The sequence below is a fragment of the Diospyros lotus genome, chromosome 8, assembly GCF_014633365.1.
Source record: "Diospyros lotus cultivar Yz01 chromosome 8, ASM1463336v1, whole genome shotgun sequence".
NCBI classification, from domain to species: domain Eukaryota; kingdom Viridiplantae; phylum Streptophyta; class Magnoliopsida; order Ericales; family Ebenaceae; genus Diospyros; species Diospyros lotus.
The window spans coordinates 39847909-39874252 of NC_068345.1; the positions used below are offsets into that span (position 1 = coordinate 39847909).

Here is a 26344-nt window from a genome sequence, read left to right on the forward strand (position 1 = left end):
ATACTAACTTTCATGTAAAGCAGTGGTTTGAAATACAAGCATCCTTTTGTACTATAAGTTATTATTTGGTGAGTAATTAGGTGTTTTATTCACAAATGTTGATATTCGTGTCAAAAGTTAAATAATATTTAGGGATATTTATGAATTGACAATTACAAATAATGTTCATTATCCTCTCTAAATATTTTTTTAGGCGAGTAATCGGATGTCTTTATCACAAATGCCAATATTTGCGTCAGAAACCTTAAAATGTTTAAAGAATTGAGACATTTAAAGTTAATTGTGGTATTTTCTAAGTCTCTATTTGGTGAGTAATAAGGTGTTTTCGTCACAATGTTCATATTTACGTCAAAAAAACTTATAATATTCAGGGAGAAAAAACATATATTGATCGAGAATTTCAAATTCAAAATGAAGTCTTGTGAAGATTTTTTTTTATATTTGGAAATGTAAATATATTGATAATTTAATTTTTATTTATTTTTTAGTTTTTCATCGTCAGTCTCGGGGTTTACCCTAATATAACATGGTTATGCTTTGTGTTTTTTTTTTTCAATAAAATAGAAAAAAATAAAAAAAATTCCAAATCCAATAACATATTTCTTAAAATAATGACCTAACTATAATATTAAATTCCAACCCCAAAAATAAATTAAATACGAATAATGATATTAAAGTTTGCAACAAGTACCGATACTAAGATATTTTGATCAATTTTTGTCGTGGAGCCATATATTTTACGGACTTTATCGGTCAGAATATTATCGTTAACTGAATAAATAGTACAAAGTGAAAAAAACAGAGACTTGAGGGTCGGCGAGGCAGAAAATTGTTCCCAAGCGGGCGCTAGTGTAATTTCACAAACAGGCAGAATAGGAGAGGAGCAGAGGGGTAATTTCGTCGAGAAACTTGACAGAAACAGTTAAGAACTTGCCTACGTACGTACTCCACCTCTCTCTGTTACTCCTCCGGGAGCCAGAAGCCAAAAGCCAAAAGCCAAAAGCCAAAAGCTGGTTTTCTCAAAAACAGTGAAAAGCCTCAGCTCCGATTGTGAATCTCTTTGAATTCGTAATAGAGGCATTTGTAAAGTAGATTCATGGTGCATTGCGGTTTCTGATCTGTCTCCTTACAGAATTTCACTTCCTGAAACGGAGAAATTACTTCGACGGCGACTTTTCAGGTTGATATTGCGTTTTGGTTTCTGAATCGGAGTTCAGTCGGAAAATGGCGAAGCGCGGGTACAAATTGCGTATCCTTTTTCCTGATGCATTTGAGCTCGCAGTGAGCTCCTGGTCTTATCTCTTCTTGATCTGAATTTTAGGGTTTTTTTTGTTGCTTTTGTGTGATCTGAACTATGTTTTGTTAGCTGTTTGGCAAAGGGAAGCTTACATTTTTCCCTCCCTTTACTGCCGAGAGAGCTCAAACGAAGAAAGTTTAGCGCTTTCGTGTTTAGTTGATTTTAGCTCTGGTTGATTGGCACAAGTAGTTGAATTAGGCTCATTGGATCTGGAATGATCGAATTCAAGGTTCATGGTTTATTGTCGGGCATTTTCTTGCAACCAAATGGGGAACAAGGTCTGGAGATTGGATGGTTAGCTGATTGGTTGACCTGTGTTGTTTTGTGAAGTTTATTGTTCAGACTTCTGGCTGTTGTTTATTTTACATCCATTTGGCTGCCGGGAATGCTGCAAGAGACAAAGGGATTGAAGTAATAAAGAAAATATAGAGGCAATTTAGGTTGTTTAGGCGTTTTTAGCTCAGCCGGCCCCATCTAGTCAGATTAAGGCTTGTGACGATGACGACGTGGATGATTGTTTTTAGCTCAGCTCGGTTAGCCCGAGTAATTGCATTAGGCATTTGCATTCAAACATAAAGTTTATGGTTCAATTACTTATTTACTGTTTTCTTGTGCTGGAATTTTCTTTGCAACCAAACAGGTGGAGTATGGCTATTTTAACTAATTGGTTGAGTTGTGTCATATTCCCGTTCAATCCATTGCCTTCCTTGACTGAATTGAAATAGAAGAGTTCGTGGCTCATTCAGGGAGTGTGAATTGTCTTAGTGTTGGGAAGAAGACAACTCGGCTTTTCATTACGGGTGGGGATGATAAAAAAGTCAATCTTTGGTCCATTGGCAAACCTACAGCTTTAATGGTGAGTTCTTAGGTTTATCATATCCTTGATGGCATTCTGTTGTTTATAACTTTATATATTGGAAACTTTTCATTGATGCAGTTCATAGCTAGTGATAATGTTGTAAAACAATATGGGAAGAAGGTCCAAATATGTAGAAGTAAGAAAGTGATATATGTCGAGACAACAGGAAAGATGGATTCTCAGTGGTTTTATTTATTTATTTTTTTCTCTTGGGAATATATGTAGTTAATAAAACTTCATTAAGTTTGCATTCATTTCTTACTATTCATGCTGAATATATGCTCATTCCAATATTGAGCATGATGTGGATAAATCACCTGAAATGACTTCCTTTTGTTGCTTCACTACTAAATTACTTCTTCTATGCAACTATCTGCATGTGAAGAGTCTATGATATTATGCCATTCCTCAAGAAAAAGTTCTTAACTTTACATGATAAAATAGGGTTTTCTTTCTTGTGTGATATTCGCAGAGCCTATGTGGTCATGCAAGCCCAGTAGAATCTCTAGGATTTGATTCGACAGAAGTTTTGGTTCTTGCTGGAGCTTCTGCTGGTGTCATAAAGTTGTGGGATCTGGAAGAAACAAAGAGTAAGTTACTGTTTTTTTATTGTCACAGAAATACAATCTGACTCCTATATTGAATGCAGTGCTGCATTGTCCTCTTGCTGTGAACTAAAGGACATAAGTCAGTACTCATTATATATGAATTATGACACATCATGCCTCATATGGATATTGGAGAATGTAGTTATCCTCTCACATGGGTAATTCTCAAATTCCTGTTCATCAAATAGTGGAACTAGGATATCCATGTTCTGTAACTGAAGCTTCCTCATGTGCAATCTATTGTAACTATACAGATATGAGGTGGCTTTCCCTAATTTCAGTTACTGTTATTCCTGAAGTGTAGTGGTTCGCACTCTTACCGGACACAGATCCAATTGTACTGCTGTTGAATTCCATCCATTTGGTGAATTTTTTGCCTCTGGTGCCATGGATACTAATCTAAAGATCTGGGATATCAGAAAGAAAGGATGCATTCACACATACAAGGGCCATACTCGAGGAATCAGTACCATAAAATTCACTCCTGATGGTCGGTGGGTGGTTTCTGGAGGATTTGACAATGTTGTGAAGGTAATGATGGGACACTGGATTTGCTGCTGTAACTCATCTTGAAGCTTTGTTCATTTATTTAGTTTTGAAACATAGTCGCCTGTTTTGTTGGACAGGTGTGGGACCTAACTGCTGGAAAGCTGTTGCATGATTTTAAGTTCCACGAAGGACATATTCGCTCAATTGATTTCCATCCCCTTGAGTTCCTTTTGGCAACAGGTCTGTATGTAGCGCCAATACAGGGATGTTATCCTGAAGCCTTCTTGCTGTGTTACCGATGTTCAACTATTGTTGGTTTAATTGTTCCCACTTTCTCTTTAGTTCCACCCCCCCACTCCCAGCCCCCAATCACTTTATATTTTGTTTATTATATCATTGAAGATGTAGAATCACCTCATACATTCAGCATGCATTGTTGCAACATATGACATTTAATTATCTGATTCTTTATGTATTTGTGCAAAGATCACAGATTCCTCTAAATTTACTATGACCACAAATTAATAAATCCTCAGCTAAAGCATGGAACTATTTTTGATCCTTAAGTGATACATTATGTAAGAGTGTACTCGAAGCATTATTTTTAAACCATGGAAACTTCAGATTGTTGAGTCTGTCTCTGCTGTACAAGAGTACGTTGTGGTCAAATTTGTCTCTCGCATTCAAACAATGTGGACATCTATGCACCACTGCTACATATGAAATTTAATTTATCCAATGTTTTTTGTTGCTAAGATCACAAATACCTCTAAAGTTGCAGTAACCACAAATTTATGAATCCAAAACTAAGGCATAGTAAAATATTTAGAATCCTTAAATGATGCATTATTTAAGAGTGTACTCGTGTTAATTTTAAACCAGGGCAACTTCAGATTGTTGAGTCCTCTGATGTGAGAGAGTAAGATGTGGTCAAGTCTCTCTGTCACATTCATACAATGTGGCCATCTTACTACACATGTTCTCTCTCTGATATATATCCTCAGTCCAATTCAATATTACAACATAACAACATACACTAATAAATAATTCACCACATTACCCCATTTGCATATGTTTGCATGGTCACTTACATTTTTGGTCCAGATCAAGTTTTACCTCTCATGTCCTTCAATTTTGCCTGACCTCTCAAGAGTTCGTGGAAGCGTATCTCTGATGGGTAATTGGAAGGGATGGGCATATATTTACAAGAGCTATCACTATGCCATGTGATTTTAATTCAAATTGACCTTTTCAATGAGGAAAGGCAAATTTTTATCTATGGATATATTTAAAAACGAAACCATAGTGCCTGTGATTCTATGGCAGTGTGTTCATGAATTTTGACCAGTGCCTACCTCTTATTGAATCTAAAATTCAATGAATGAACAATTAAAGCAATTTATTCATTCATTGGATATATGTTCGTGCCTAATGGCTGAGCGAGAACATGCAATTTTCAGCTTGTATTTGATAGCAGAATTTTGCTTTATTTAGTTCAAGCTTAATGGTAAAGAGTTGAAAGGTTGCTCTTGCCGAGATGGATTCTTTTCAGGTAGGGCATGTTCTGTCTGTCTCTGTTTTTTATTTTTTTTTCCTTTCTTTTCTTTTTGTGCCAGAGTTAGGGAGGGATTGTGGGGTGACCTGTTAATAATCTATTTAGTTGCATATAACTGTTGGATTGCAGAAGTAAAATGGCTTTGTACACGTTACCTAATAATTCTACTGAAAATTGGCAGCTTTTTGCCTTGAGATTGGTTCTTGTGTTTTTGATTGCTCAAGTATGTCAAGTGTATAGAAACTACCTTTCATGGGCTATTTTCCAGGTTCAGCAGATAGAACAGTGAAATTTTGGGATTTGGAGACCTTTGAATTGATTGGATCTACCAGACCTGAGGTACGTGTGCTTTTGTGATTCTAATGTCATTGATAATCTTGGAACTAAACCTCTCTAAAATTTGTTTTTTCTTTTGCCTACCAAAGTCCTATAAAGAATTGATTTTTCTTTTTTGTCAACTGAAACTACGTTTGGCAACTAGCTGACCCACCTAGTAGGAATAAGGCTTGGTGTGTTGTTCAAAATTTTCTTATTTCCTTATTTGTCATCCAGGCTACAGGAGTACGATCAATTGCATTCCACCCTGATGGTAGAACCCTGTTTTGTGGGTTGGATGATTGTTTAAAGGTCCTGACCCCTTTGTTTAAAATTTCAGAAGTTTCTTTAAGGGAAAAGAAATATTCTTTACAACTCCATGCCCCTAAATTGCAGGTTTACTCATGGGAGCCATTAATTTGTCATGATACTGTGGATATGGGATGGTCAACACTGGGAGATCTCTGCATCCATGATGGGAAACTCTTGGGTTGCTCTTATTATGGGAATTCTGTTGCTGTTTGGGCAGCAGATATTTCGGTAGTCACATTCACCTGGTTCTTCTAACTTCCTCGATCAATTATGCCAATTCAGGAGTTGTGTTTTTCCATTCTTTACCCATAAATTTTTTATTCAGTTCCCTTTTTCTCAGAAGTACTTAATATGTTTGTTTGTGTCAGCTTATTGAGCCATATGGTAACCCCCACAGTATACCTGATCAAAATAGCCACTCTGAGCAGAAATATGATATCCAGGAAAGTCCTTTGGTTAAAGTTGGGAGTCATAGAAGGTCTGCCTCAAGTTTGCGCTGCCTATCTCCAGATTCTGAGACTAAGGAAATAAAGAATATATACGTGGACAGTAAGTTTTATCTTTGCAAGGAGATTGTTAAATGCAGCTTAGCAATAATTCCTACATTTAGTTTATTCATGCCAATTGGTTTATTAGCAGGTTGGTGTTGATTTAGAAATTGGGAAGGGGTTGATCTGATCTTCCGTTTTATGATTCCCACCAACTAACTAAACTCTTACACCTCTGTCCCATGCATCTGGAATGACATATCTGCTGTTCTTTTTTATATGTCCATTAATGCAACTTTGTTTGTAGTCCTTCATATGTTATAAATTTGTCTTAACTGCTGTAATTGTCTTGAACTGATATTATATTTTCTTACATATCAATTTATGTAGAGGATATTCTTTGTTGATGATCTCAGATTCCTTCTGAACCCCATGTGAAAGAGGGAGAATAGAGAAAACTGGTGCATAAAATGTTTGCTTCTTCCCATTCAGTCAATTTTTAACAGAAAGTGTTTCTGCCATCAGAAATTATCTTCATATTGTTTTCATTTCTTTGCCTTCCATCAGTATTTGTTCACCATCTACTTTTCCTAGATGATCTCTTTCCATGTCAGTGTCTTATTTTGGCCATGCATCTCTCCTGACTTCAGAGACATACTTTAGTTTGTATGATGTTAACTTGAGCGGCTATTGTTCATCCTAGAAGTTGACCTGGTCCAAAAGGACAACTCTTATCTCCACCCTGGGTTTAATTCAAGACCAACCCAGACCAATCATTCTGAATGAAGTACATGCCTAATTTAATTGTCTTTTCTGGGTTATTTTTATGGGTAAGCCTGACCTGTACTTGTCTGATATAATGCTGGATCAGTCTAATCTTTGTTTAGTTGCTGAAGCTGGGATTTTATTTTTGCTGAACAAATTCTCTGCAGTTCCGTGTTCCACTTCTCTTTGCAATTATATTCTCCATTTCCTCTGACATGTTCTTCTATGCAAAGCTGCAGGAGCAAATCCAGTTGCTTCAAAAAGAGTTGGGTCGTATACATCTCCTAAAGTTGTACCCCCATCAGATCCCAAGGAAGTGAACAGTTTACTTGCCCAGAAGCAGGGTCCTGCAGTTGGTATGCATGTGAAAACTACTGGGCAAACAAACAGTAAATCCTTCACAGTGCCTAGCATTGTTCCTCGGGACAGTCTTGATAGAAAAGATTTTGGAAATTCTAGAAGAGAATCTGTTACACCTGCTAGGGGCAGCTCTGTTACAGCATTCAAACCAAATCATGTACGGAGGCCATCAGCTTCTAAATTTGATATGGAGAGGATGTCAGTGCCTGTTGAATCTGAATCTGTTTCTAAAACAAGTGATGCTACTGCAGTGGATCTGAGCTCACATGACAACGTTGTAACTCATGATGATGATAGAGAAACCTCTTTCAAAAATCATTTGACTATCAAGAGTGTTGCAGAGAAGTTTGAAAAAATCTTGTCACCACAGACACCATCCAATCAAGAAAACTGTTAAGTTCTTGTTCCTCAACCGCTATTTGATCTTTAATTGTTTGCAACCATAATTTTCCTTTTCCTGCCTAGTTTCTTCCCTTGTGTCTGTTTCTTTTTTTTCTTTTTCTTTTTTTGTATTGCTTATTTTTACCTCTACTCTAGTTTATACAGCTGTATCCCCATTATTTAAATTTTGCTAGAACTCCGCGTTTTTCATTCTGCCCTATGAAGGGCCATATTTTTCTTAGAATTAGACCAACATGTATGGAGTCATTGGCTTAAGTAAATTGTTTCATTACATAGGCAGCATTTTTGGTTCTCAATTCAGGTTGCATGCTAATCGTTTACTGGTTGAGTCTACCTTTTCCTAACTATTTAGCTTTCTCAAAAGTTCCCTTTGTTCTAATCACTCATCATTTTAGCCATAGATGATTTTAATGAATTTTCTGTTTCTTGACTGTCATGTGTCCTATATCAGTAAGGATTATACTCATCTTGCTTATCTGAAGAAATGAAATCTGGACATTCTTCATCAATTGCATTATCTAAGTCTGCATTATTTAGATTGAACTTTGCTTAGAGCTTACAGCTTACTGCATAAGTGTTATATCTCTGGAGTCTATTTTATTTTGTCTACATACAAGTTGGAAACTACTTGATGAAAACTGGTTTGGCAATTTGTTTCCAAAAAGTGTTGTTAAAAGATTATGATTTCTTGATCCATCTTGTTTTGGTTCCATAATTGGGTATTGGCATATAAAACTACAAGTTTCACCAAGTAATGTATGAAAATTATTAAAAATAACTTCCTATAAATGTTCTAAAATTGATTTCTCCTTTGACATATTATTTCTTATGTGTTCAACTGTGGACAGCCACTATAAGCCTTTGATATGTACTCAATCTATTAGTTAATGTATTAATTTGATTCTCTATTACATTCAGGCAATGAATCCATCAATGGCACTGAAGCAAAAAATTCAGTTAAAATTGTGAATGGAGGTTTGCTATCAAATTCTGTATATGCAGTTTTGGAAGCTCACATTGTATATAATAATTCATTTAGATTCCTTGTTTGGCAGTGGCAGTTGTACAAGGAAGAACCCGCTCTTTGGTTGAGAGGTTTGAAAGGAGAGAGAGCTCAAGTACTGATGAGATTCAGGAACCCAATACAACCCCTCATACAATACACGAGACAGCTACAGTAGCTCCCGATCTAGTAAGGTTTTCCCATCTTGAATAGTTTTCTGTCACCATGATGAATCAGGGAATAGATAATTGATCTGATTTCAATTTGATATGAATATAGACATGCTGGATATTTTGAATCAGTGGACTAGATTTTATCATTATCACATTAGTACGTAGAAGCTGATGATGTCAATCTGAGATGAACGTAGACATATAGGATGTTTTGAATTACTAGACTACATTTTATCATCACATTAGGTAGCATTTGTTAAAATGAGCAAGATAAGAGAGTATCAAGATAAAGCTGGAATGATTTTCGGATCAAGATATGGAATGGTTAAGATAGAGTTGGGAAGCATTCCAAAATTTTTATCAAACTGTTTGTTAAATTCTTTGGAATACATTAGAGGACACATGCATCATTTTTTCTTATATGTAGGGACCAAGATATGCTTATCTTGAAGGGGAGGAGAAATATGCATATCTTGAAAAATCAAGATAAGAGATCACAAGATGATTTTTTCAAGAATGGTCAGATAAGCTTAACAAATATGTTGAAAATGATAGAAGTCTGGGATGCATCCCATATCTTGACTTTTTCACCCTATATCTTGATTAACAAATGCTCCCTTAGTATATAGAAGCCATTATCTCTTCTCCTTTGGCCAAAGCTATTGTTTTATCATAGTCTTTATTGCACTAAAGTATCAAATTACACCAGGGTCCTGGGTCCTGGCATCTAAGTGCATGATTAAAGTTATAAGATAAGGAATCGTTCTTACTATTTTACCCTTTATGCATTTATCAATTCATGAAAAAATGAAATATGAATACTTTAGCGGAAAAAGAAGAAATTAAAATATTATGTTTTAACTCGATCTTGTCCAACTTGCAGAACCAACAGTACAGATCTGGCTATCTTTACCTTGCTGTTTCTAGTTGCCTTGAATTATCCCCCACATATAACGTATTGGTGCAGATAGTTTTAATATATTTTTCTTTCAAAAAACTCTATTTAAATGAAAAGTCGATCCTTTGAGACAAAGTAATGCCATTCAACTAAAACTTCACGAGAACAAGAAATAGAAAATTGCATTCAAGAGATGTTCTTCCATATTGGTGGTCGTGCTGAAATGATTGAAATATTGTTGGCTTAATAAAATCATCATCTGAATTTATAGAGAGAAGATTGTGTTTGGTATATTCATACTAATATATAAATAACAATAAACAAAATATGCAAATAGAGTTACAGGTACCACTGTTACATGTGTGCATGCTATATTAGGAGAAAGACAGAGGTGAGAGAGAGACAGAAATTGGTCAGGTTTAAATGGAACCAATATTCATTCTGCAATTTATAAAGGATGATTTGCCGTATTCTGTAATTTCCCCCCTCATCTACTGCAGACATGTTCTTTGATTTTGTCGAATTGTCTTGCAAATATTCATCAAGCTTCTTGGTAACTTACAGAATAGACATCCACAAATAACTGGAAGGGCATTGACATCCATGGATGGTGGCAATGCTATTGAAGATCTGATGCAAAATCATGATGTATTTTTAAGTACCCTTCGATCCCGCTTGACAAAATTACAGGTAAGTTTAGCAGGTCCATTGAGATGTTTATTTCTCTTGTTGGCGCAAATAATTTTCCTGCTCTAGTCTTGTCCAGCTTGAAATGATTAACATTTATGTAAGATGACTGCTGGGATGTAACTGTTGAGTGTCAATGAAAATTAGTGTCAGTTTCCAGAAACTTCTAGATGCTGCAAGACATTTGTAATGATTGACGAACTTGATTGCATCTGATATTCCACTTTGGTGTACTGTTGTTGCCACTTAGATAAAATTGCCTCCCTGCATCTTGTTTTATATAAGGCTGCAAAGTAACATAATTTATAATTTATTGCAGGTAGTGCAGCATTTTTGGGAGCGGAATGATATTAAGGGTGCTATAGATGCTGTACGGAAGTTGCCTGATCATTCTGTGGGTATTTATTGGATAAATGAGTCTGTTACTGGTTCTGTTTCCTATGTTCCTATGGCTAAACAATTTCATGATTGTTTAATTGTCCAAATTGTGTGCCTTTGTGCCTGGTGTAGGTACAAGCAGAATTGATTGGTCTTCTCATGGAGAAAATGGAGATTCTCACCTTAGATCTGTTCTCTTACTTGCTGCCTGTGCTTTCCAGTTTATTGAATAGCAAGATAGAAAGGTAAACTTCTAATAAGAAGCAGACTTAATGTTTCTGGGTTTGGAGAAATGAGAATTGACACGGGATGTTGGGGTGCCTCTGTAGTTTGTTGTTACAGCCTATGGCCTTTTGGCATAACTTGTGAGATATGATCTACAGTCTACAGTAAACCTATACTACATTGTCTAACCCAACTAGTTGTGTTATACATTCTAAGTTGCTGCCACACATATGAAAAGTGTGTCCTCTGTGCACAAAGCTCCCTGCTTCACAAGGGTCATATTTTTATGCACCTTTCACTTGCTTTTTTTGCGAAGAGGTGGTTTCCACAGCCCAAACTTGTTGAAAGTTGAAACGGAACAACCGTAGTTTCAGAATTGTAGATCAAATGTTTGAAAATTCCAGCCTATTTAATTCATTCAAACTGCAGAATTTGTACAAGTAGAAAATAACAAACTTTCCTATCTAGCAGCCACGATCAGAGAGTGGATGAAACAAATTGAGAAAGAACTGCCACTAACAGCCACTATCGTCCACTAAGCTTAGATAATTAAGCAACTAACTTTGACAAAGTCAAATGAGAAAATGACTAAAATAACAAACGGAAAAACAGTAAGCTGGAACTGAAATGCCAACTGTCTAACAAAACCTGTGACCTGCCAGTCACAGAGGAGCAACCTTGTTGTTGCCACCTTTATATATTGGAATGCAATCTTTCTTTCTTTCTTCTTCTAGTAACTTTCTTCTAATTGAGAATACCTCTTTGATCTAAGAAGGGAGAATGCTTTCTCAATAACTAGATTGTGAAACTGCCAATCCCGCGCCCCCCCCCCAACCCAACATCAAAGCAAGCTGCAAGTATAGAAAATTGAAGTTACTCAGTCCTTCAGAAACTGAATGGCTTGTTTGGAGTTTGCTTATTCTTGTCTAGAAGTGCAATAGAAGAGAAAGAGTTCACCCTATGTAGAGGTACTTGGCAAAGCTTGTATTAGCTTCAAACAATTGGCATAAATGAGTATTCATAGAACTTGAGGAAAGTCATCAAAAAAATTGAATTAGCAAAATATTTTCTTAATTCCTGGATTGCAACATATCGTACCCACTGTTTTGTAGGCATGCCAATATTTCCCTGGAGATGCTATTGAAGCTTGTAGCAGTCTTTGGGCCAGTAGTCCACTCAACCATTTCAGCACCTCCAGCTGTTGGTGTTGATCTTCAGGCAGAGCAAAGGTATGAAAGCATCTAAGCTGTCTCTTTACTGTTATTCCCCATTTAAATGTGAGGTTATCAATATAATTGCATATGGCACTAAAATGTACTTGAAAATTTTTGTTACAGGCTTGAATGCTGTAATCAATGCTTTCTCCAGCTTCAAAAGATTCAAAAAATTCTTCCAATCCTTGTAAGGTAAAGAGGCTGCCTGGACTCTTGTTTTATCAATTTGTCAAGTGTAAGAAAATCAGGTTGTGGTGTTTGGCAATTGCCTTCTACTCTTTACCCTGTGAAAAATTGGTGATCAAAATCTAGTTATTACATCAGGCTTGGGTGAAACTTAAATGCAAATGGCTTATCCGTTGAATGAAAGGAACTGTGGTTGGAGGATTTTCACATGTTTAGGTTGCTTTCTGTTGAGCCAGGTGCCTGCTTTCTCTGCAAATGACTTGTTCCTGAATCCTAATTGTTGGAAAGTGTAAAGTTTTTTTTTTAGGTGTTCAAATCTACTGCCTTTGCTCTAGTGTTGCCTAGCCTGTTATCCAGTCCTTATTTACCTGTGCAATGAAATGTGGTATCAGGAACCTATTGGGGATCTGCCTTGCCCAATGACTTCTTTTGATGTCTGCCATCTAGGTTGTTTAACTGTATTGTTGAGAAGTGTATTTGCTAAGTCGCACCATAACTTGCAAGGATGAACCAAGTTTTTGTTTGCATACATGTTAGATACTGACACTGCTTGAAGGCTTTGGGTAACATGTCGAAACAACCTTGGCATTCCTTAAATCTAGAAAGGAAATTTTCAATTTCATGTGTACTTTGGAAACTCTTGCTAACTAAAGCTAGGTAGTGAATCCCATCAGAGTAGTATCAGCATTCTCAGGGATGTGTTTCACCCTAAAAAACCCATCTTAAATCCTTTCCTAGAAGAATATGCAATAGTATCTTCTGATATAGGGAAAACATAGGGATGAAGATATGAGCACATATAGGAAGAAACAGGCAGCAGTAAAATGCTGCATATACGCATGGACCGTTCCTTTTTTGTTAAGTGGATTCCTACATATATGTAATTTTGTTATGCAGTATGTGTTGTACGTATATGCATATACATGGTAATTCATGCCATGTTCTCTAGCATCCATAGGTTCTATTATGTCTGTTGTTTTTATCCATGTTTTGTTTTTGTGTCTGTATTCATGTTTTATTTTTGTGTTTATGCTACTCAGTCTCTTACACCTTTTGCATCCATCATATTATATGGAGCATTGTTTGAAGTTGTGGGGATATGTACGAGTATTAGAATTATATCTGGAAAGCTTCCATGATGTTAGGAAAGGGTTGTAAATTGTAATTGTGAAACGAAAAAGAATGTCAGGAATTGTTTCTCCCCATAAAAATAAGCTAGTGGCTAAGTCGGGGTGCTGTGACATTCCCTGTCCGTTCTTACTATGGTTGACAAATGAGAGCTTCACAAAGCAGTTTGATTATTTCATCTTTCCTACCCTTTGATGCCTACTTGATTATTTGAAACGATTTGCTTTATTGTTGCCTCAAGTAGCCAAGAAAACTTAAAGTTGCGTTCTCTTTACTTTTCAATTTTCAATTTTGAGTTTTAAATTCATTTTCAGTTTTCTGTTTTGATAGTCTATTTTTAGAAAATTGAAAACTCGTTCTCTTTGTAATTTTGAAAAATTATTTTTCAAAATAAAAAATTAAAAAACGCCTTCTCTTTGAACTTTTGAAAATATTTTTTTAATAATATTTTATTCAATAAATTTGATTATTCAGTAAATTAAAAATATTCAATGTTAATATATTATTAAAAATATATACATTTTAAAGTTAATGAATTTTATAATATTTTTTCTTATTATAATAATAAAATATAAATAAATAAATGTATTTTGAGTTTTGAGTTTGTTTTGGATGAAATACTCAAAACAACTTTTTGTTGTTTTAAGTTTTTTTTGTAATTTTTTTTTTGTTTTCAAAAATGTATTTTTAAAAACAGTAAAGAGAACGAGTTTTCATTATTTTAAAAAACTAAAAACTAAAAATGACTTGAAAACAACAAAGAGAACACAGCCCAAGTTTTTGTTGTTCAGTCTCTTTTAACTTTCTTTAATGCTGTTTTCCGCAGGAGGGGCAGTTTACTGGCAAAATCCGCTCAACAATTAAATCTGGTTCTTCAAGACTCATGATCCACCATGCCACAATCAGATGCATTGCCGCTGAAGAGTAATGCAGTAGTAGGCTTATTACCCTCTTAACAACATTCATATGGGACAGAACCATGCCTATATCGAGGCTGGCTCGCGCAATTTTGCATTACTGCTTTCATTTTGCTAATGTCATCTTACATGCTCTTTCTCCATGGCCTAGATTGAAGTTTCCCAAGTTTTAAAAAGGTGAAGCTTGAGGCACACCTGATTCATCTATCTGCACTACTTGTTGAGGAAGCAATCTATATCTCACAATAGATGGATCAATTGGCAGTGCACCCCACCCTTCTACTAGCGATCATCTCTCTATTTGTTTGTTCATTTTTGTATGTAATGTAATCTGCCAAAAGCATGATGTATATTTGTTGTACACCTTAATGCTCTCTTAATTCAATGTTATATATTCCATCTATCTTGATCTCATTTTACCAGTGTGATAAAGATGCCGTGGGATTGGGGGAGAATTAATGTTAATGGGCCACTCGTATAACATCAAGTACATTTATTGGGACGGGACGTCTCACATAGGGTGCAAGTCAGAGAGAGTTGTGCCTTACGCAAAGGGTATTCTTTAACTCCATACTAATAATCTTTTTTTTTTTTTTGGGGGGGGGGGTGGGGTGGGGGGTGTGGTTAAGATTGAACTGTGCAGCTAGCTGATACACATAAAGTGGAGGATGCCTCAACGTCAATGACCTTTTAAAGGTAAAGAACAGTGTGGCCATGGCCATGCATCATGGATTTGTCCATTGACGATGAGCTTTGTGGCCTGTGAAGCGGCGGCATGTGGCAAATCCCAGTACTTTCTGCGCCCCCCCGGGAACCCATTTGTACATGCAGCATTATCCACCCAAACAAATTTTGGGGTACCCCAGCAATTATTCATGGCTGCATTCTTAGGACGAAATTAGAAATGTCCCAAGGCCGGGGCCATGGCATTAGGCATGGTTGACACGCCAAAAGTGTGGACCGATGCTTTTAGGATTAAGAAATACATCCTATTTGGGTGGGTCCACTTTGGCTTTGCCCAGGCCACTGATTTGTTGGTTAAGAGAGAGAGAGTCAAAACTCTAAAACTTATTCGGGATGATTGAGTGGAATCATGATCCCAGTCTTTGAAAGCGAGTCACTTTGTTTGCCACACATTGTGTGGCTGACATCCTCTCCAACATGAATTCCCACGTCAAAGCATAATTCATTTCCATCCGAGATGGGAAAAGGAAAATTGGGAGGAAGAAAGGTTGGGTTAGCTTACTGAGTAAAATAGGATTAAAATAATTTAGATATTTAACCATAAATTTAAGGGCAAATAATTTAATTTTTTTTTATGAATTTATAATTTTATCTAATTTTTTTAATTTGAATAATTAAGTCCAAATTAATTCAATTGAGAGCAATTATATATATCGATCTAGAGAAAATATATTCATACTGACCTGATATATTAAGTGTCATAATAATAATATTTGTAGGATTCATTCATTTATTTTTTTTTATTTTTACACGTTACATTTTTTTTTTTACTTGTATGTATATATGAATTTTATAACTATTATTATTATACGACACTTACCATATCAAATCTAATTAACATAAACATACTTCATTTAAATTTATTTTACATATTAAATAAAATTATACCCAATTGAATCAATTTGGACCTAATTATTAAAATTAAATAAAATTATAAATTTGTAAAAATATTTAGATTATTTTAATGATTAGCCCTAAATTTAATGTATAAGACTTTTGTATTGTGATATTTAAAAATAAAAAATTAATCATACATCTCTTTATATTTAGATATTATTTCTTTATTCAATCTTGTGATATCTTAAGTCATTGGAGGACAACCCTATTATTATTTATTTACGAGATTAGTGAATAAAATAAAAAAAGAGTTTCTAATAAAAATATGAAGGAATATCAAATAAAATTTGATAAAAAAAAAAACATTAAACAAGATATCTATCTATCTATAGCATTAATATCTTTTAGTTAATTAATTAACTACATTTGATAAAACACTTGTTGACACACATTTTTATAACTTCCCGCATCGAACGATAGGAAATCCAAGAATGGGTGACCCCCCTAGAAGTTCGTGTAGACCTATCATGGTAAGTTGTCTCGGACCTTCCTATCGCTCGATAAGGAACATTATAAAAATGTGTGTCAACAATACTAATTTAAAGCTATTAAATTAATATTAGTAATTTCACCAAAAATGTTAATATCAATGATTCTACATTTGATAAATATAGAATTCAAATACAAGTCATAAAAATTCAACTCAATAATTTAAAAATATTTTTTTTATGAATCTCGAGAATATCTTCATTCATAAGTTCGAGAGTTATATCTATGTATTGAAAGATCCGAGCAATGATCAAAAGATTTTTTTTTTTTTTATTATTTGATCTATAAATTAGACATCATTTAATGTCTTTAATATTTTTTTATAATATTTAGTGTAAGGATAAGACGCCCATTAAATAAATGAAAAAAAATGATACGCATTAAATAAATTCACGATATTCTTAAAAGCCTAAATTTATGTTATTAAACTTTACAAATTCTGATTAATAAATTAATATATTCATTTGATTTTAAATATATGCATTGAAATGAATGGGTTCAACTGGGACACATATGTCATTATTTTAAAAAGCGAGGATATATACGAGATTGTGCTAAGTACGGGAAAGTGAGGGAAGGGAAAGATAGATTTTCCAGGAAAATCCGACGCAACGGTATAATAATAAGTTTCTTCTATCTCTCTTTCATCATCTGACTAGACTGACCCTCCCCTTCGGTAATTACATCTCCGGCGAAGTTACGGAATCCGTCAATCCCCTCTCTCACGCTTAGACGTATATTTATACGTTCCTATGACGCTTCCAAATGCTTCAAAAGAAAATCAGCATTGAAAGAGAAAGCTAAGTAAAAAAACCCAAAACCACACTGAATACCACCTTTTTCATTCCGATACCACCCTTTCTCTTCCCCGCCCGCATCTCCTATACCGCCCAAAATCCCATTCCAACCTTGTTTTCCTGTTTTCCGGCCTTCTCGTGTCCATTTTCTCAGCATTCAAACAGATACTTTCCCTGTCCTTTCCTTTTTCATATTTTGTTAGGGAGGGTTTCTGCTAATACCACTAATCCGTGCATTCCAGTCTTCAATTCCGGTTGTCTGGACTTCACGGTACTTTGTTTTGGGGGCAATTTGCTCTCATACCAAACAGAGGGTTTGGCGAAGATTAGGAGGCTGTGGTAATTGATCATGGCCGTACATGTCGAGGGTCGAGACGATGGAGTTTTGAGGACAATGGTGGCGGCGCCGCCGTGGGGCACGTGGGAGGAGCTGATCCTGGGCGGCGCCGTTCTACGACACGGAACCCAAGCCTGGGCCGCCGTCGCTTCGGAGCTCCGAGCTCGAACCCTATATCCCTACAGCTTCACTCCCGAGGTCACCATTTGTGTCATTTTAATTTTATTGCTAATACTAATATAGGCATTATTTATATGTACTATCATTGTTACATTATATTGCACCCATTTTTTAATGTTGTGGAAAGTCGAAAATGACTTTTTAGGTAAAGTCTTGTCTAATTTTTGAATTTTAAAAATAATATTGGTGTTGACAACTAATTTTTTAACCTAGGAGATTAGATGTGTCATGGCAGGCAAATTAGTGGAAATTGCAGGGTTTGATCACATTCACACCTAGGTGCGGCATGAGAGATTCAATGATGTGCTATTAGGTTTACATATCAATGTCATTAGTCCTTCATCCCAAATGGTTATAGTCACATGGGACCTAGGGGTACATTGGGGAGGGGGGGATGTTACAGGAGACTTGGACTTGAGACCTCAAGTAATTCTTACAAACTACCACTAGGCTATAAACCTCAAATTTATTGCATTGATGTTGTAACTTAGTTGTTGAATGATTCATGGTTGTTATGACGTCAATATTGTTTGGATTAGGAAGTGATTGTATCCTTTAGCTGGGAGTGTGATTTTGTGGGGGTCATTACACTAATGGTAAGATGTAAAATAATACCAATGTTCATTCTTCATGGTTATTGGATTAGAATTTGTACACTTGCCATCTATCTTAACAATTATGAGAAAAAAGGGGACCCAAAAAAAAACTATAATAATGTATCAAGCCTTAATATTTCTATTTAGGTTAGCTGCATGAACTCTAGCTTGCTCGTCATTTTTATCCATGGCTTTATCTGCACAAAAACAAAAGAGAAGGGGGGAGGGGGTGGGGATGAAAATAGTAAAGGTGAATCATAGAGTTTAGTTTGCATGAATGATTTTAGTTTGTCCTCGTTGGGGAATCATAGAGTTTAATGTTTTGAGAGAAAGAAGGTATTTAGTACATGATGAATACACCAAATTAGATTAGACATATCAAGTAGTGATAAGTTTTATGAATAACAGGTTATCATATTGCATATATATGAGAATAAGAGAGATTTTAGGAATTCAAATAGGAGTTCTAACCATGAAGTTTGGTGAGTAATTTTATATTTCTGTTGTGGTTACTTTTCCATTTTATTTAGTTTTTCATGTTTTAAAAAGTGATTTCTAGTTCTAGAAATCAGCTTTTATAATTCTAGAATTCATGAAGTTTTAGACAACTAAAATTTGGTGCAGGGATCAGGCAGGGCTGCCATGTGGACTACTTATTTTCATAAAGAATTTTGAGATTTAATATTTGGAGGGCTCATAACCCCCCTACACTTGCTATATGTATTATGCATGTTATGAATATACACATAAGAGTAGTGCTTGTTCTCATTTTTTTTTTTCTTCACTTTTGGCACCTTTTGGTTTCTTATGTTTTTTTTTTTTTTTTCAATTTTATCATTTGAGTAGTCTAAATTTGCCTTCACTTTTTGTTTCTTTTATGTGAATTTTTATTGACAAAGTAATCCAAACCTTAAAAATAGTTTTACACATGCCTAAACATTTTATTATATGCATCCATGTGTATATAAATTTTGATCCTATACATTATGGCATGTATGTTAAATAAGAATTTCAATCTATCACATTTATCTTTCAATTATGTCTGAATTTAGCTAATTCTAATTATTTTTTAAGTTAAAAATTTTAATCTTCCCTCTACTTTTAAAACCCCACAAAGGGATTGAGGCCTGTGATTGTTGTGTTGTTCTATCTACTTAAATAACTACCTCTTTAAACCATGTTTAACCCTTTTTTTTTCTGTTTCTTTTTCTTTTGCATTTGTTGATGTTAGAATGATGCAATAGTATGGCACCACACACCCAAGAACGCGCGCGGAAGGGGGGGGGGGTGAATTGGGTGTCTTAAAAATTTGTTTTGAAGATTATTTTTCTAAAAACAGTGAGTAAAAGGAATAATAGAGATTTAACAATTAGAGTGCAATGCAATGAAAAGCTTTGAGAAAATGTAAAGGCACAAGAAACAACAAGATTTTGAGTAGTTTGGCTCAGCCTAGCCTATATCCACTACTCTAGCTCCCCACTAGAGATTCTGAAATCCACTAAATAACTTTCAGATTGCAAACCATAACCTTTTATACCAACTAGCACCCAAGCTAGTTCTTCTAGCCCAACCTGCTAGGAAGTATACAATACAATGAGAGCAACAACTCTCAAAAGCACACCACTCTCTTAGATAACAGGCTATAATACAAGGCTTTGAAAAGAATTTACAATGAAAGAAATAGCCTTGACAAAAAATGAGAGTTGAAAATAGAATCAAGTTTTTTGAGCTAAAAAATGTGTACCATTTGGATCTTCCTTAGGTTGTTAGACTTGAAAAACAAGGAGCCTAGTTCTAATACCAATTGTTAGAATGATGCAATAGTATGGCACCACACACCTAGGGGAGGGGGGGGGGGGGGGTTCAATTGGGTGTTTTAAAAAAAAATTTGAAGATTATTTTTCTAAAAAAAGAATGAGTAAAAGGAATGCTAGAAATTTAACAATTAGAGTGCAATGTAATGAAAAGCTTTGGGAAAATGTGAAGGCACAAGAGAACAAGATTTAGAGTGGTTCGGCTCAACCCAACTTGCATCCACTACTCTAGCTCCCTACTAGAGATTTTGAAATCCACTAAATAACTTTCAGGTTGCAAACCACAACCTTTTACACCAACTAGCACCCAAGCTAATTCTTCTAGCATAACCCGCTAAGAAGTATACAATACAATAAAGATAATGAGAGCAACAACTCTCAAAGCACACCACTTTCTCAGATAACAAGATAATACAAAGCTTTGAAAAGAATTTACAATGAAATAAATAGCCTCAACAGAATGTGGAATCTGAAACTTGTAAGCCCAAAATTATCAACTTCTTCTGAGCTTCAAATCTTCTACTATTTATAGGCTTTGTTGTCCCTTTTTGACATTATAGTCATTAGAGACGAAAACCAAACCTGCAGAGATTAAGTACAATTAACCGTTTGAATTTCTGTGACAAAAACGGTTGACTGATTTTGACAATCAGTCGACAAATTTTTGAATTTTTGAACAGGCCGGTCAACAGAATAGACAAACCAGTCGACAGTTCAAGAAAACTTTCGAATGAAATGTTTACAGAAGCAGTCGACAGCAAACAACTGGGAGCCTATATAATGGATGGTCAACAGTTTTAATAACTGATTGACAGTTTTGAAGATCTGTCGACAGTTTGTAAATACTGATTGACTGTTTTAACTTTTTAAAGCATTGTTAAGGGGATACTGCAACAATCATTCAACAGGTATCATTACTCAATCGACAGTTTTGACATTGGACTTCAAAATGAATGCTTCAAGCCTATTTATTAAAGTTTTGTGAATATAGTGTTCATCATCAAACATCATCAAAATTAATACAAATTACAACAGCTGAAACATCATTTTATTTTATAGTTTTATGTATTGGGCTACCATAAACCTGACCTAATATAATTTTGTATAAGCAATTGAATGCATTAAACATCTAATCTATGTTTTATTTACAAAATTCTTGTGTCTTTTATCCCTTAAAGATATATGGATGTGTGTATATATATCACAATTTATATAAGAATTTGTTAAAATTTTTGAATGCTACTATTCTATATGATATGCATTGCATGGGTAAGATGGCTAGTATGCATGTGTGCTATCCCTAAATCTTTTTGGTACTGCTTGGTACATTTTCATTTAATCGTATATATTGCTAATTCGTTCATATATTTTTAGTATGCTACAAATATCCCTATGATCACTTGGAGCTAGCCAACATATAGTCTTAACTTTATGTATGCATCTCATGTTGGGTCATCATATGATAGTTGACATTTGCCCAGGCACCTTCCCTGATGTGGTTATCTGTTTAAGTTTCTAGTTGATGTCCAATAAATGAATGTTACAGTTGACCACCACTTTGATGTTTATTATTTGCATTCAAGCCTACTGCCTACCCCACAATGGGATAAAGGCTTGATATGTTGTTGGTGTTTGCATTCTAACCACAAAATCCTTCTCACTGTTACAGGCATGTAAAGCCAAATATGAAGACTTGCAACGACGGTATTCTGGCTGCACGTGAGTAGGACTCTTCTTCTTCTTTTCCTTTAGTTCTTTAGACAGTCAATCTTGCAAAGTTTGGTTGGTGATTTATTAGTGTGCACGCAAATTTGTGATATTCTTTGCCAGGTAAATGGTTTCTTAACCGATGGCTACCTTTTAATCTTGTGATACATGCCTGCATACTGCATGTGACTTGAGGGTTAATAGTGGCTACAGTGCTACAATAGTACAGTAGTATGTGAAACAATGCTTCAATCATTAGGCTCAATATAAGGAGACATTGCTTAAAAATTTGGTGTTTGTTATGTATGCTTAAGGGAATAACCAATGCTCTCAAAAAGACTGGACGCTTGCAACTTCTTTGATCTTTTTTGCTAGTTGTTGGCTGCCAAAAAGGGCATGTAAATGTTTTACCTAGTTCAGTTTGTAACTTTTCACATGTCAGGTTCATGTTACAGCTAGAACTAAGTTACTACATGCTGTATTTAGTATTTTGCTATTTAGATGATGATTATAGATGTTGATATTGAAGAAAGTTCAACTCTTGACATATGTATTACTAATTGCCTCCACCCCCTTTCTCATTGGAGTTATAACAATCTAGTTACCTATGACCTAACACATAAATCTACACCTCTCAATTTGTTGGCATGGAGATTGGTAAGAAGTTTTATTGTTGGCATGGAGATTGGTAAGAAGTTTTATTGTAACAATTGTGAGATGCTTTTTTCTAGTTTCTATAGTACCCTGCTTCTTGTTGTTTATCTTTTTACCTGTCTTGGCTTCGTATTTCTATCTTATTGTACAAACCTAAAATTATTTGAGTAAACTTAATATATTTTATGCTATTTACTATTGAATGTTGAACTTATAAATGATTCATTTGTCTGGATTGGTGTTTTATTTCCCAGAGCTTGGTTTGAAGAACTACGAAAGAGACGTGTAGCAGAACTGAGACAGGAATTAGAGAGATCTAAGGACTCAATTGGGTTAGTAAGTTATACATCTGATTGTTAATGCATCTAGGAACTTGATTACTAGCATGGTTACCATTGAATCTCCAAACTGCCTCCTTTCCTGTTCCCTAGAAAAAGTTAAGTTTGGTGCCTAAATTTTGATGGCTTATAGCTTGAGCCTCAAGGTCGAGGCATGTTGCTAAGTAACTCGGAGAAGAACTTATCTTCAACACTGGTTTGGTCAGGAAATGTAGGGGAGAAGAAATCAGATTGTAATTTGCAAATCTGAATCATCACATGGTGCTTGGAGTAGCTTTGGCCGCCCATCTTTTAAAGTTGAAAATAAAGCTTTGGACCACATGTTTATCTTTAGATTATATGATTCATGGCATAATATTTGTAACTTGTATCTCATACGATTTCACAGTAATTATAGCATGTGATTTTCAATGGTCATGCTGGTTCCTGAACTCTTTTTTTTTTTCTGGTTTAGGTCTCTCGAATCAAAACTTGAAAATCTCAAGGCTGAAAAAGGAGAAGTCAAGCATGTTGGTTATGGCTCCAGCCAGCCCAATTCTGCTTTGGCTGTAGTGAAGTCAGAAGGAGTTGAATCTTGTGGTAAGGATAACTCCAAGGATGGACTATCCGCTGGCAGTTTCACCCAGGATATACAGATGAACTGGCTACCAAAATCTCGAGTTTCAGCAACAGCAGCAGTTCCAGAGATTGATGTGAAATCAGAAATTTCCGAATCTTCAGAGCAGGAGAAAACTTCAAGCTTTAATGAATTGGAAGGGACCGGGATTGAACAAACAGGGGCTCTGCAAAGGAGGAGGGGGAAGATAAAGAGGAAAATTTGTAGTAGGGAACCCAGAGAAGGGAGCACTGGAGAGAATGTGAATTTGCACTCATCCAACGTTCAAACTGCCTCCCGGAGTAATGAAAATTCAACCAGCAACTTTGGTCCAACAGTAAAATCTTCAATTGTTAATGATCACCACCGAGGCTCATGTGTGGTTGAAAACAATGCTTTGATGGGTATTTTTAACTGTGTTGCAGAGAATGAAAATGCCTTGGCCTTTCAACGCAGGCTTGATAGCCAGGTAATGCCAATCTTATATGCTGCGACTTTATCAGCTAACATTGGAATAAACCCAACCTTGAATCATTTGCTGATGTTATCTCATTTTGAATTTTGCATAACAGAAGCGAGCAAGATATAGAAAAATCATACGTCAACATGTGGATTTTGACACCATAAGGTCAAGGATCGCCAGCTTTGCCATCTCGTCAGTGAAGGAGCTGTTCCGAGACATGCTTTTGGTTGCCAACAATGCCCTGGTCTTTTATTCCAGAAGAACACGAGAATACAAGACTGCGCTTTTTCTCAGAGATATCGTCACCGAAGCTTATCAACAGCACTGCAAGAACTCCAGCATGAGAGCTGCCTCTCCTATTTTTCCTCTATCACTGTTGTACAATCCTCCTGTGAAGCCTCGAAGCATTCGCCCACGTAAACATAAGTTATCGGCTAAGCTGCCCGATGCTAAAAACATCGTTTCTGGGATCCCAGATGGCTGTAGAAAGCCCAACAATGCTGAGGATGTTGCAGCTGGAGCTCCAGAAAGATGTAGAAAGCCAAGCAATGCTGAGATGGTTACTTCTGAGACTCCACAAGTCTGTCGAAAGCCCCAGGCTGACAAAGGCGTCAGCCAAGCGGGTAAGATCCGAGATGCATGCTCTGATCGACATCTGAAAGATCCGATCAAGGAAAGAAAGCGAGCTCGGTAAAGATGAACAATCATACAATTTTGTCTACTAATTCTGTTGTCCAGGTTGTATATCAGTACTTGGTCTGTGCGTCGTTTTGGCGTAGAATGTCTCATAATTGCCTTGTATAGTGACACCCTTTAGGCTGGAAAAAGAAATGGGAAAGATAGAGCTATGAGGATCAATGTGAAGCTGTGAATTATTGAGATCCAATATGAACATGCTAAGTTTTCAAAGTTTATGTGACAGAATGAGCTGAATGATCTTGGAAGTTATAGTTCTATTGGTTGGAAGATAATATTGCATGAAGTTATGGGGCCAATAGGCCCAAATAAACGTGAGAGCATGCACACCATCATTTGGATGGGCCAAGCTGGCCACCAAGTTCCCAAGTCCTTTTTTGTAAGTTTATCATCTTTTATCTCTATGGACTTTCTTTTCATTTATATATGTTATAATGACAAATTAAAATCTAATAACTCAATGTGTTATTTTTTTTTTCTTATCGATTTATAAACTAATTATAAATTTCACATAACTTCTCGAGTTGGGATAAAAAAATTAAGTTTAAATCATAATAATTGTGAATTAAGAAGCTTTTGAGCAAACAAATTGGAGCCCATCTTCCCTCATACAACTTTTGGAGAGGATCAAACCCTGATTTGATGCCATTTGCCCTGATTAACCCATCTCTAGAATCAACCAAAAAAAACCCTTATTTTCAAACGAGAGAGAGTGATTTTGAAATGAATAAACCCCAATCAATTGCTTCAATTTATTTGATAAGGGTAATTGGTTGTTCCACTAACTCCACTACAACCAACCCCCCCTTTGAAAACTTATCTTGTAAGCCACATCTTTTTTAGTTTTCCTAAGGGCAATCGCTTGTTTCTCCCACCAACCAATTCAGTTCCCATCTATGCCTCTGTTCCATACTTCAAATTAATATTAATTAATTTAAGTTCTGGCACCCATACTTTCCTCTCTCTTCAATTATTTGGTCAATTAGTTTCACTTAATTCAACACCTGTAGTTGATCCATTCATTAATCAAAACCAATTTGAGTACAAAGTCTGACTCCATATACCCATTTAAATTTACCTTAATTGGCTATAATAATATAATCAAGTATCTATCAAATTTATTAATTTTGAAAATCCATTAATAATCTAACACTTAATTATCTTCCAAAGAAGCTTCATACTTTTTCTAATTATGTAACACATAATTATATAGGATAATGTTTAAGACAATAATATAAAGTTTCAAAAAACACATTTTACTTTTAGGCAGTGTATTATTTTTAATTATAAAATAATTTTATTAATTAATATAATATTACAAAATACGATATATATTTATCATTCACTAGATATAAAGTAATGCTAATCACTATCAAACAATTAATATATTTTGTTATTAAATAAAATACATTTATTAATGTTTATAGGTCTAAATGGTGACTAAACGTCAAAAGTGTAGCAGCTTTGGAAACTGCTCCAACCTAACAACCTTCACCGGATGTTACACATTTTATATTAATAATTTACTGAATTAAACAAACAATATGGGGGTGACAAACTGGAAAGGAACATCTTATTTTATTTAATATATATTAATATTAATCACAGTTCTCATCCTCCCCATCACTGTCACGCACAAGAGTCAATATTTTATCCTATGTTTTGATATATTTATTAAAAATAAAAATGTTTCTGATATATAGTTGCGTGGCAGGCTAGCAATCAAATGTGGGCGCCGCGGGCCTGCTGACTCACAAGCTTCGATTGGATGGATGCGC

General features: G+C 35.3%; 2 protein-coding genes across 7 annotated transcripts; both read left to right on the forward strand.

Annotated features, from left to right (window-relative positions):
- The first annotated feature begins 936 nt into the window (after positions 1-936).
- On the forward strand, positions 937-14660 carry LOC127807830 (katanin p80 WD40 repeat-containing subunit B1 homolog KTN80.4-like). Of its 6 annotated transcripts, XM_052345958.1 has the most exons (19): positions 938-1249; positions 2023-2153; positions 2629-2746; positions 3069-3295; positions 3391-3493; positions 5077-5147; positions 5361-5435; positions 5520-5663; positions 5804-5984; positions 6922-7440; positions 8369-8425; positions 8506-8642; positions 10089-10214; positions 10531-10605; positions 10722-10834; positions 11927-12043; positions 12152-12220; positions 14169-14277; positions 14411-14660. In XM_052345958.1, the coding sequence occupies exons 1-18, from the start codon at positions 1225-1227 to the stop codon at positions 14227-14229; spliced, it is 2349 nt and encodes a 782-aa protein (XP_052201918.1). In that variant the 5' UTR covers positions 938-1224; the 3' UTR covers positions 14230-14277; positions 14411-14660. The 6 variants fall into 6 exon arrangements, with proteins under 6 accessions (XP_052201919.1, XP_052201918.1, XP_052201917.1 ...); XM_052345959.1 differs by having other exon boundaries at positions 937-1249; positions 6928-7440; positions 14169-14660; XM_052345957.1 differs by having other exon boundaries at positions 939-1249; positions 14169-14660.
- A 2355-nt stretch (positions 14661-17015) lies between these two features.
- Positions 17016-24783, forward strand: LOC127808812 (uncharacterized). The gene is made up of 5 exons (XM_052347452.1): positions 17016-17721; positions 21783-21832; positions 22729-22806; positions 23267-23876; positions 23980-24783. The coding sequence occupies exons 1-5, from the start codon at positions 17536-17538 to the stop codon at positions 24562-24564; spliced, it is 1509 nt and encodes a 502-aa protein (XP_052203412.1). The 5' UTR covers positions 17016-17535; the 3' UTR covers positions 24565-24783.
- Positions 24784-26344: the final 1561 nt, after the last annotated feature.